General features: G+C 44.1%; 1 protein-coding gene across 2 annotated transcripts in view; it reads left to right on the top strand.

Moving 5' to 3' along the window:
* EVC (EvC ciliary complex subunit 1) overlaps window positions 1-13,035 on the top strand; it is a 142,937-nt gene that overhangs the window by 42,834 nt on the left and 87,068 nt on the right. For both annotated transcript variants that reach the window (XM_068277257.1, XM_068277247.1), the window contains exons 4-5: window positions 2,490-2,722; window positions 10,481-10,565. In XM_068277257.1, coding sequence (XP_068133358.1) covers window positions 2,490-2,722; window positions 10,481-10,565 — 318 coding nt within the window. The remainder of the gene's footprint in view (window positions 1-2,489; window positions 2,723-10,480; window positions 10,566-13,035) is intronic.

Genomic DNA, 13,035 nt, shown 5'->3' with positions numbered 1-13,035 from the left:
TAACTTTTATGTTGTGCTCCTTTCATTTTAATAAGGGTAAAATCTGTTATTCAGTGGAAGGTTCGCAGGTATTCAGTCATTTTCATTTAAGAATCCTTCTCAAAGTGGACCTGAGCTCTTGCACAGCAAGCAAGGAAAACAGAGAGAAATGCACCCTGTGTGTTTTTAGAGAGAAGAGCCTATCTAATTCCCCTCCATCTGTAAGTAATCACAAGTGTAACTTGATCTCTCAGCTGTGTCAGCACAGAAAATCGGCAGTCCGAGGCAGATACAGCTACCGGTAATCTGTAAGCAGAGGATGTTAACCCTTTGTTTTTGTCTATGAAAGCAGGAAGTAGACACACTGCAGATTTATTGCAGGAGTTCTGTAAGCTGTAACAAATAAATGTTTTTTCTTTGAATGTTAATATGCTGTTGCTTATCTTTTAGAGCAGAGGGGAAGACCGAGGTTAGGTCCATTTTAAAGCACATACTGTAACTATGGTCATGCTGGATCCACACACATTGTGCATTTTCTGTTTCTCTCTTTGTTAGATTCTGGTCTCCATAATACCTCCTTGAAAACAGTAACTTTTGGCTAATGTTCCCTCCTATTGTCTTCCTATTCCCTTCTCCTGCCTGCTCTATTCACGTCCTGTAGGAGTTGGAAAAGAAGTAGATGAAATGGGAGGGGTGATAGGAGGAAACCTCGAAGCAAGCCGGCCTCTTCCTGTCTGAAAAGTTGACTTCAGCCACAAGTCATATTTTTAAAGTGATTAAGGGGGCTGGGGGGATGATGAGAAGAAGAACTGAAAATGCACAGAGGTATGTGGATCCTGCGTATATACACCTCTGTGCTTACCTTGGGTAGCTTGGCCTGTGAAGGTCTGACTGTCACAACTTGAAAAAGGAGCTGCTGACTGCTACTGTTCTGAAATAAATAATTAAGAGCTATAAAACAGAGATTGTGTTTGCTTCTATCTTCCATAATATCTTGGATTTAGTTATGCATTTTGCCAGACACCTGGCTTGTTTATTTTTAGATGGTGCTGCACTCCTGCAACTTTTGACCTAAATATTAACACTAACCTCCCCCCCCCCCCCCCCCTCCACGCCTAGCACTAGGCTCTTCCCGTCTGTGCCTAACAATAAACTCTGCTTTGGCCCTACCTTTCCCATACCATGCACTTTCCTCACCAAGCATGATGTCCTACCATATTATTATACTGTATTTTGCGCGGCTAAGGGAGACCTTTCAGGATTTCCTCCCCCCTTGAAAATCCTGACAGTGTAGCCGCACTTAACACTCAGTGCGCTCAGCTGCACCTACACCCACACCTAAAGTGAACCCTCGATGCACTATAGCCACAATTTAACAACGGGCTTTATAGTGATGTCAACTACCAAGGCATGATGTAGCAGCGTCACGCCCAAATGAACTGCTTTGCGTTAGGGGAACTCCAATGTTTGTAAGTAATTGTTTTACAAACATTTTGCTTTCATTTTTATATGGTTCATCCTTTTTTTGTAAACCACCAAACTCACAGCAGTAGAACACCTATGAAAACGTAAAGTACCCCCTGCACCCCTCCTAAGACCCCCCAGGATTATGTGTACCATTTATTAAACCTAGGATGTAGAAAGCTAAAAGCAGAAAATGTCTGAGCTTCTGTCGTGATCTGTCAATTAGGTTTGGATAACATAAAAGAGAGAAAAGATCATGGACCTGGCTTACTGCATATAGCCAAGGCTGAAGATCATCAGAAAACACAATCCCCCAGCAAATCTGACCTAGATTTATTAAAACTCCTCTCCAGGTTCAACCCTGAAAAAACATTGAACAGCTCAGTAATTGTGGTGACACTTCTGGGACCTGGGGGTGGTGCCACAGCTTACAAACTTATGTCATTTGTCAAGTATTCTGGTTTTACTTCCCTACCAACAAAGGCAAATAAGCAGGCTAAGTTTAGGTACATTTACAGTCCCCTCCTCCCCCCTTTCCGGTGGTCTATAATCAGACCACAGAGGGTATTGTTAAAAGTCTAGTGCATTACTGCTTGTGCTGTTGTGGCTGAATGCACTCATCTGCAGAGTCATTTTTTATTTCGCTTCCCTTTCAGAAACCCCCGCTTTGGTTTAATATGACTCAGGTAATGGTCATAAAGTCTTGCAACCTAATAAGACAATTCTACCTAATAAACCCACAAGTGTCTGTGTCCACCTGCTTCCGTGTGTGCCTCCGCCATACTGTGCAGGTGCCGGGCCATGACCCATCCTAGTGCCCGTTATACGGGCCTAATGTCTAGTTTTTAATAAAATCGCACTGTTTGGGGCACCACTTATGTTGTTCAGTGACCTCCAACTGAAGGGAGTCTTTATCAGGTCCTACCACTCTGAAAAACACACAGCAAATACAACATGGCTTTGTATTTTAGAAAATTTATATTTATATATCCTTTATGAAGTCTAATCTATTTGAAACTCTGTTTTGTGTGTCTCTGTGATTCCAGCCGCTTGCCGATGGTGCATCCAACCCATCATTGCATGAAAACTCTAAGCGCACCCAGTTACCGAACCAGATATTTGAGGAATCTGTGGAGAGCAGTGAGGAGTCTCTGAGTCAGGGGGAGAAGGAGGATGGGAGTTCCTCCACCACAATCCACTCCACAACCAGCCTGGACAGATTCTATGAGAGAACGTTTCCCCGGGTCAGCGCCTTCCCAGAAGTCCTGATATGTAACAGGTATATGCAGTGCTGACATTTTTAGTGCTTTTGACCATGCAATAATCCTTGGTGTATATTGGGAGCGGTGGCGTACTAAGTGAGGTGCTGGGAGGTGAGCTGCACTGGGTGTTACCACGGAAGGGGTGACACCTGTGTAGAAGCAATTGAAGCTTCAGCTGGTGGTGTTGATTAGTGTTGGGAAGTCTGGGGATGCGGGAGGGGGGGGGGGGGACACCATTCCTCTCTTCCGCTCCCTGGACCGTAAAGTCTAAAACACATTTTTGCACATGTTCCGTTAGCAGAAAAAGTTATGACTTGCCGGGTCTTTTCTGTTCAACTCTTCCCCTCAAACTGACTCACAATTAGTACATGCCAGACGAGTGGCATTACAGGCTACCATACTGTGCACCGAAATATAGATGGTAGTTTCCACACTCCTCTCAGTTCTGGTACTCTTTAAAGGCAGCGCAAATGGGAGACAGAGGCATGTTCTTTGCTCTGTAAATGCCTCTGTGCCGCTCTCATCCCCCCTCTTCCAATCTGTGACCTCCTGTTCCCCCCCCCCCCCCCCCAAATCTACCGACAGCCAGCTTGATGGTAGACCAACAGGGGAAGGGTTGTCCCTTGCAGGAGAGGGAGTTCTTCAAAACGCCCCCATCTGGCATTAATAATACCCCTTCCTCTGCTCTGTATGGGCAACTCTGCCTCTTCCACGCTCATTCCCCTCCTTCCTGCTCTGTGAAGAGACACAAAGAGCCAGAGCTGCAGTGTTGTGACCCCAAGATGTCGTGGCCATTTTTTTGGGCGGGGTACTGAAACTTGGCGATTGCCGGGAGCAGGAGCGGCGATAACTGATGCTTCCTGATCCGGCTAGCACCCTGGATCAGATAGCATGTTTTCTTTTTTACCTAAACTTCTTACCTTGGGTTCCCTTTAACCTCCCTGGCGTTCGATTTCCCCAGGATTTATGTGCAAAAAGTGATCTAATTAATTTTCATAACTTTTTTTTTTTTTTTCTGTAACTTGCCAAAATGTGTCAAGTAATGGTCTAGTACAGTGATCTGCAAACTTGACTCTCCAGCTGTTAAGGAACTACAGGTACCACAATGCATTGCAGGGGTCTGACAGCCACAGTCATGATTCATAAAGGCAAATACATTGTGGGACTTGTAGTTCTTTCACAGCTGGAGAACCAAGTTTGCAGATCACTGGTCTAGTATACAGTGCAGGAGAGTATTGACATGTATGCACATCAATACTGTTCACAGCATGTTTTGTATGAACATGTATAACCGTCAATACTGCTAGGGAGGTTAAAGGGACCCTGAGCAGGTGATAAAAACATAATTTACACTTACCTGGGGCTTCCTCCAGCCCACCGTAGGCCGCAAGATCCCCCAGCGTCCTCCTGGCTCCTTCCCTTGTCCCGGCTCCAGTTACAGGACGACTTTAGGCGTAGAGAACTGCGCATGCGCAGGACTCTCACCCGGCCAGCGTGATGACACTTAGATAGCCGACATAATGGCGCTATACACGGAAGTCGTCCTGTGACCGGAGCCGGGAACCTCACGGCCTATGGTGGGCTGGAGGAAGCCCCAGGTAAATGTAAATGTTTTTATCACCTGCTTGAGGTCCCTTTAATGCATTTTGCTATAGCAGCAGCGTATTTAGCTCCCTGGTGTTCAGCTTTAATAGGTCACCCCTGTATAATAGGCCTTGAGAAAGCCCTATGAAAGTAGGGCGGTGATGTCACCAGACTCTGGTTCTCCAATGACTGATGGCGAGCAATTCTCCAGAATAAGCAGAGGTTCTGTATATTAATACGTGTTATAAAGTCCCGACCACAGTCTAATAATTCATTCATGTAACAGGATCTGCAGTCTAATCATTCACTTACACGGCAAGAGGAACGTCTGCCATTAATAAATGACATCATTAAGGCCTGTTGCTGGCATGATGGATGGAGACTGGGGTTCCAGTGCTTTGTGCTGGTTTTATCATGTCTCTGGTGGTTTCATTTCTGTAACTGTAGTTATTACATGTTCAGAAATGCAGTTGCTGTGAACTATCACCATTAAAGATGAGCATGTATTCCAGTTTTACGTGTAAGTTTCTGCAGATTTGAAAGGATGTAATCAAACCCCGTAGCTAATAATTAAAAAAAAAATTTAAATGACAGCTGATTAATTAACCAGCAGCCACTGGGTTTGATTGTCCCAGTTTCAAATCCATGGAAATTTGCCTGGGAAATCAGTATTCAGGCTCATCCATGCTCTGAGAAAAAGCTACAGAAATTACTTCTTGGGAAACCCCACATACCTATAGAGCATAGAGAGAAACACTAGAAGGCTTTTCAGATGTTTCTCAGCACAGCCTGTGTAAAAGGATAGCTTTGTTTATCAGCTGTTTTGTAACACTTTTGTGTCGGGCATGGGGGGGGGGCGAGCTGCATTGTAACCTGGCTGTAAACAGTTTACTTCACACTGTGTGGCAGAGAGAGACACACTGGCAGGAACACAGAGCTTCAGCTGATGATTATTTACACACATTTGAAGCTGTATTTCTGCTTTTTTTTATCATTCTGTACAGATTCCAGTCACAGTATTCGAGCCAGTGAAGATTGTTTCTGTATGCTGGACGTGCCAGGCACAGTCCTCCATAGTAATGCCCACAGTGAGAACTTCTCTCTGTAAATGTCATTTTCTTCATATAAAACATGAAAAGATGGAAAAAAAACCTTTGTATTGCTATGTGCTAGTAACTACTGGAAATATGTGTGGCATTTAGAATTTTAGTTAACTTTGATAGTTGTCCTTTAACTCTCTAAAAAAAGGACCACTCCGGTGAAAAAAGTAAGCAGCTAAAATCTGACAGAACCAACAGGTTTTGGACTAGTCCATCTCATGGGGGATTCTCAGGGTTTTCTTTGATTTTGAAAGCATTTCCTGAATGGCAGTTGCTATTCAGTTATAACTGAAAGACAACTGATTTTCAAAGTACTGTCCATGTTTTCCTATGGCTCTGTTCCCAGTATATGCATTTTAACTTTCACATTTCACAATGCACTGCTATGGAGGAAAAAAAACACATACCAACGCAAACTAATGCATGCCAATGTGTTAAGTGTAAAAGGGCTAGTGTGTTAAGTGTAAAAAGTCTAGCTGCCAAAATAGTGTGCAAGTGAATAGGGAGGCTGGCTGGTATCCTATGTTGTGTAACCTTGTTATGTCTGTCATCCTTGTATCATTGTATATATTTATTGTCCAGCGTTGCGTAATATGTTGGCGCTTTATAAATACAATAAATAATAATAATATTGTTTGGCTGTTAAACTGCCGTTCAGGAAATTCTTCTGAAAACAGCGAAAACCCTGAGAATCGCCCATGGGGAAATTGACTTGTCCAAAACCTGTCAGTTATGTCAGATTTTAATTGCTTACTTTTATTGTTGGAGTGGTCCTTTAAGACTGTCAGTAGTCCCCTGTCCTCTCAATTACTGGTAACCTGCTGTTACCTTGTCAGCTGGTGATACAGTGAAACAGTGGAAGACTTCACAAGCCACTTTTCAAAGATGGCCAGAAAATCAAGCCACACCCAAAACACTTCTAGTGATAGAAAAATTATGGAACAATAGTACAAAGCAATGGGGAAGTCTGGTACAAAAAACACTGATGGCTTGGTCATCTACAGAAGAAGAGCTTTTTAGGCATCAGAAAAAGAGGCCAGGGACAATAAAGTGACCTTGTAATTATAGAGATCTGGAGGCAGTCCTATGGATATCTTTTTAAACATGCCAGTTTCCTGGCTTTCCTTCAGATCCTGTACTTGAGTTTATAAATCGGGTGGTGTGACTACATCTGACTACAGTAATCACCAAAGGCATTGCTAGAATCCTGAAAAATTCAGGGCACCCTTGGAAACTAAAATGGGCATGACCATGCAACTGAATGTGGGCGTGGTCAGTAAAACACTTGAAGAAGCCCCTCTCCTTTAGTATGAATAGTAAAAATAATGCCCACAATAATAAAAACAAAACATAGATACGCAGCATATCTCATAACTAGGCAGTGTCCCATAAACATAACTAGGCAACCTTACTTGGCTTGCATGCTGTATGCTGTGCCTGGCTTGCAGCTGGGCTGGTTGGCCTGATCTTGGGCTGGCTGGCTGCCCCGCCCCCATAGTATTCCCTGGTAGCCAAGTGCCCTCCATCCCCAAACCAATTCCCTGGTAGCTTAGTAGTCCTCTCATTCCCCCAAAGTGTTGCCTGGTAGTCTAGTGGTCCCAATATAAATGTTTCTGGTCCTCTAATGGTCCCCCTAACAGCATTCCCATGCCATCTATTTAGGCGCGGATTTACTATAAGGCACTGTAGGCTTGTGCCTACAGGCACCTTATGTAGGAGAGGCAACTCCTCTCCCCAAATGTCCCCCTACCTATTGGGAGTGCCACTTATTACTGGGGCGGGGCACATCTGGCTCTCTTTACTTGGGGGGGGAGGGGGACCTCAACTATCTAGATTAATGGGGTTACCAAATACTGGGGAAAGTCTGGCTACCTAATGGGGGGCAGAGGAATGCATATCTAATATGGAGGTGTGGTTTTAGTTAAGGGGCGGCGTTTAGGGTGCCAGAACGCCTGTGCCTACAGGCTCCTGAGGTGTAAATCCGGCTCTGCGTCTAGTAGTACACCCAAATAATATTCCCTGGTCATCTAGCAGTTCCCCCTCCCCCACAGTATTCCCTGGTTTTCTATGGTTCCCCCTTCATCCATCCATGCAGATCAGATGTTTCTTAGTTATTATTATTGATTTATGTAGCGCCAACTCATTCCGCAGCGCTTTACAAAGCACAGTAAGACAACACGGGGAACAATAGGTACAACCAAAAAATGTACAGCAGAGTCTCAAGCAACACAAATATTGCAACAAGAACAGTAAACATCAGGAGGATGACCCTGCCCTTGCGAGCTTACACTCTAAAGGGTAGTGGGAGACACAGTAGGTAAGGAGACGTGGGGGGATGGATGATGCCCCCCACGTGTACAAATTAACACTGTGTACAAATTGTTTAAACCTCTGTAATACCTGGCATACTTGTATAATTTCTTCTCTTCCTTGTTACTATCACTATGTTCCCTATATGCACCGTGGGGTTGTCATGAAAAGTAATTTCGTTGTGTTACACAATGACAATAAAGAGAATTGAATTGAATTGAATGCAGTGAGCCTTTGCCTCGGATTACACTGTGAACAGATAAGTAAACAGGCTAAAAAATGTTATAAGCTTGTCTGAAAAGGTGTGTTTTAAAGAGACACTGAAGCGGAAAAAAAAAAATATGATATAGTGAATTGGTTGTGTACTATGAATGATTACTAGAAGATTAGCAGCAAAGAAAATATTCTCATATTTTTATTTTCAGGTATATAGTGTTTTTTCTAACATTGCATCATGCTATAATATGTGCAGATTACACAACACTCAGCATTCAAAATGAGTCTTTCAGAGCAGTCTGTGCACTAATGACCTCTCCTCTAGCAGAGGAAAAGAAAACAGCTGAGATAATAAAAGTCAGATAACAGCCCTCTCCACGACTAATCTTAGTCGGAGAGTTAATGGCTTGTTTGCATAGAGATAACAACTGGAGTTTCTTAACTCTTCCTGTACTGGAAACAATTAGACTGATGTATCTGATCTTAATGTTTTATTTCTTAGCTGTACTACACATACAAATCATAATATCATCATTTTTTTTCCGCTTCAGTGTCTCTTTAAGAGTGCGTTTGATGAAGTCCAGGTTTAGAGCATAACGTACAGGCTGTGGAAGAGAGTTCCAGATGAGGGGTAATGCTCTTGTAAAGTCTTGGATGCGAGCATGAGAGGAGTTGATCAGCTTAGAGGCCAGGAGAATTTCTTGGGAGGCGTGAAGGTTGCAGGAGGGACAATATCTAGAGATTAGTGAGGAGATTAGTGAAGTCGGAGTGGATTTGCTGCATGCTTGTTTTACGCGTGCGATTCAGACTCTACTGCAGGACTGCTAGGCAGCACTGTGACGCCGGGCGACGCCCAGTCGTCCGAGGATTCGCGGCCGATTGTCCGATCGCAACCGTGATCGGAAAACTGACATTCTTTATTTTTAAATAGAAGTTTTTCCTTCCTGCCTTCCCCCCCCTTTTTGCCATGAGGGCTGAATGGGCCTGCGTTAGCATATGGCTAAAGCAACCTGGTTTAGCAAGAAATCCTTTTAAGGCTCCCGGAAAAGCTCTGGTGACACTAATGTGCTAATTGGGCAGAGCTGAAATACCAACAGAGTCTATTCAACAGGGGAAGCTAGCACAGCATGAGGTCTATTGACACCTACATTCCTCCCAGTCTTGACGGCACCGACTAGACTGAATATGGAATGCATGGTGTTGATAACTTGTCACATTTTGCAAATACCATCCATAGGAGGAATATGAAAATTACGTAATTTTGTTTCCCTAATTCTGTAGAATATGGTGATACTAGACATAGCCAGGTAACCCGAGCAGGGGCTGAGATATGAATAATGGGGTCCCCGTGCGCCCCAAATATTGCAAGTTTGATGTCCTATGAACGTGTATTCTCAGCCCAATCTGAATATGAAATCGGTTTGCATGTGCGACAAAACCCCGGCGGGATATGAAATTGGACATATTTTGTGGATGGTTGGAAGTTCCTCCCCTGAGAACTCACTGCCTGACACGCCCCTGGGCTGAGCTTGAGACTCCGCCCAGAAATGTCAGTGCTCAAAACTGATTGCATGAGGACTCCCAGCCAATTCCCCCACTTTCCATCATACCGAAAAGACTGCCACTGCTTGGGGAAATAGCAGTGGCCATCTTGCAGGCGGAGCAACGGCCATGTGGTTCGGCCATATTGCGAACTAACTGCAACAAAGGAACTTTGTCTTTTCCCGAACGGACTTTCCACAGAATCATAAGTATTCGTTCTTTTTATCCCTTTTCTTTTATGTACTGTGTTATCACTGTCTCTCATCGTTTAATTGTTCACGATTGTCTGTATATATTAATTATTTATATTGTAACAAATAAAGGCTTTTTAAAAGGTCTTTACCTCTCAGTAAAACCTTCTATTCAGTATACACAGACGAGACCTAAACTTCCGAAGGGACGCTACTGTTTTGATAGATAGATAGGAATTGCACAGTTTTAACCGGTTGTTTGTTTCACAGGTCTATAGCCAGTTAGCAGTTTTCTCTGGGCTGATAGAAAACAGAGATGGTGGCAAATCTACCCCTGGGTTGGAGTAAAAGTGTATTTTCGTAACCTCACAGGCTCCCTACTGCGTCGTGACGCTCAAACTCCGCCAATTCTACGCAGATTGCGTCCATAGCTCTCAATCTGTGTGCTAGAATCGGATCGGACGGTTTTGCGTGTTCACGGCCAGTGGGGCTCCTGTGACAAGCACTGCTAGGCAATTGGTATTGTTTAAAAGTAAATAAATATCCTCCATATCCCTCTCACTTCAGTTTCCCTTTAAGGTGTCTCTAATCTCAGCAGAGGGGGAATTTTTACTACAGTTCCAGTTCACGAAACATGCTATCTGTACTGAAAAAAACATGTAATGACTTTTAATTGAATACAGGAATATTCATGGTTCTTTGATTATATGCTTGTGGCATTGGGGATGTAAGCATTGAGCGCATCATCCTGTATAGATGATACCATTTTGGTGCGGTTAGCACCTGACCACTGACCAGCTAATGTTTGTTCCTTTTTCTTGCTTCCTCTTAGTTGTGATGTGAAGCTGTGTCTGTACAGTCTGTGCCTGCAGAGCTTGCCTCTTCTTGACACTGAGCTAAGACAAGAGCAATATACGGTGAGTACAGCACTTAAGTAGAGCTCTCCAGCATCTGCCGGGTCATTCAGGGAGTTACAGCAATGCTTCTCTGGCACTTACAGGCTTGTTCAACAGAACATTGCCAAGAGCATTAATAGGTGAAGTTGCCGTATCCTACAGCCTAGCTTCTCAGCGTGTGGTACACGTACCCCAGGTGGTACTTATGATGGTTCCAGGGGGTACTCGGGCTTGATATACTTAAAGTGGATCCAAGATAAAATTTTACTCATTGCATAATTGTGTTCCTTACATATAGTTTATAGGGCATACCTCAAGCCAAATACTTGTTTTGTTTTAATACTCTAATTCCCTATAAACTAAACAAGCCTCGCCCACAGCTTTTTCAGAGTGCCTTGGCACTGTAGCAAGGGCTTATGGGAGTTCAGTCTGGGCAGGAGGAGGGGGAGGTTACTAGCTAGAGATTTCAGAGGCAAAGGGGAGGTGGAAGGAGGAGAGGGGACTGAATTTGTCACAAGCTGAGGGTTGGAGATGCTATCAGCTTGCCTGTGTGTAAAGTGGCAAACAGAAAATGGCTGCCCTCGTATCACAGGAATAAATAATCATAAACTGTTGAAGCTGTTTGCAGCTAGGTTTGCTGTGTAAACTATCTAAACTTTAGATAAGTTATATAGACAAGTTACTTGTTATAGTTAGTTTTTCATCTCGGATCCGCTTTAACCAAGAACAACAAATTTTAGAGTTTTAGAAAATGATAAAACTTATTTTAACACCACCAAATTAGTACTTGGCTAATTACAAGCAATAGTATATGCTTGGAAATTGTTTAGAACCAATTATCATGTACTAAGATTAAATATATATTTGTCAAGGGGTACTTGTGATAATGTTTGCTATGCTAGGGGGTGCTTGGTGAGTACAGGGTTTTAAAAGGGGTACATACCAATAAAATGTTGAGAAATACTGACCTACAGGATGCTTTTCAGGCGCATTCTGATTGGTTGTTTTGTGTTACTGTATTTTGCACATCGCCTTGTGCTGTGGGGAGTATGGGTGCACATAAATGGTACAATCTCATGAACGATTGACCGTGTGATCGATCGTGTACTGTTAATGGTGCCGATCGATGACGAACAATGATTGGTCCATCAATCCGAATTTCCGAACAATCTTTTAGTCTGATTGGATTGGTTATTGTTTTCCCCTGTGGGCGGAGAAAAGACTTCCTCTTCATCACTCTCGCCTATAGCATCTCCTTGTGTAAAGTGTGCCGAATGGTTGAACGATGCACAGTGACTCCATCTGCAGCAAGATGATGTTGTAGGTCTTTGGTGCTGGTCTGTGGGTTGACTCTGTTTTGACCATTCGTCGCTTCTGTCTATCCAAGATTTTTCTTGGTCTGCCACTTCGAGCCTAAACTTGAACTGAGCCTGTGGTCTTCCTTTTCCTCAATATGTTCCTAACTGTGGAAACAGACAGCTGAAATCTCTGAGACAGTTTTCTGTATCCTTCCCCTAACCCATGATGGTGAACAATCTTTGTCTTCAGGTCATTTGAGAGTTGTTTTGAGACCCCCATGTTGCTACTCTTCAGAGAAAATTAAAAGAGGAGGGAAACTTACAATTGACCTTCTTAAATACCGTATTTTTCGGACCATAAGACGCACTTTTCCTCCCCCAAACATAGGGGGAAAAAGTGCCTGCGTCTTATGGTCCGGATGCTGCAATTTCTACCCCTCGCCAGTTGTCACCCCCTTTAAATCCTGTGTCCCCACGACTGTCCAGACCTTCCGTCTGTTTAAGGAATCTGTGTATGGTTTATATATCCTGTAATGCATGATCCGCAATGAGTGTCCCCGGGGCTGTCCCGTCCCGCCCCTCTATACCGGTGTTCCCGCCCCCTGTCCTCGGCTGTCCCGACCCCTCTAACTACGTTCCCCGGTTCTCTAAGGATTACGTGAAGAGTGTCAAGGCGTAGGCTTACCGCTGGATGCTAGCGATGATCAGCGGTAAACCTCCGTGCTAAAGCCACCGGGTGGTCCGTGCGCGCTGCCAATGCCTTCCTCCATTCACTTCCGCTTTCATCACCAATGCGGAAGTGAATGGAGGAAGGCATTGGCAGCGCGCACGGACCACCCGGCGGCTTTAGCACGGAGGTTTACCGCTGATCATCGCTAGCATCCAGCGGTAAGCCTATGCCTTGACACTCCTCACGTAACCCCAGGGACACTCATTGCGGATCATGCATTACAGGATATATAAACCATACACAGATTCCTTAGACGGGTGACAAAGAAGACACGGTACACACTAGTACAGGGGTGACAATACCACACAGGGCGTTTTAAAGGACACGGGGACAGTTAAGAGTACATGGGTGGCATCTAAAAGCACATGGCGGGCACTTAAAGGACTCAGGGGGCTCTTTGAAAGACACAGGAGACACTTAGAGAATACAGGAGGCACTTTAAAGGACACAGAGGGCACTTAAG

Source organism: Hyperolius riggenbachi, chromosome 1 (assembly GCF_040937935.1).
Source record: "Hyperolius riggenbachi isolate aHypRig1 chromosome 1, aHypRig1.pri, whole genome shotgun sequence".
In the NCBI taxonomy this organism is placed as follows: domain Eukaryota; kingdom Metazoa; phylum Chordata; class Amphibia; order Anura; family Hyperoliidae; genus Hyperolius; species Hyperolius riggenbachi.
The sequence above is the reverse complement of the archived record's forward strand: the minus strand, read 5'-3'. Positions and strand labels throughout refer to the sequence as shown.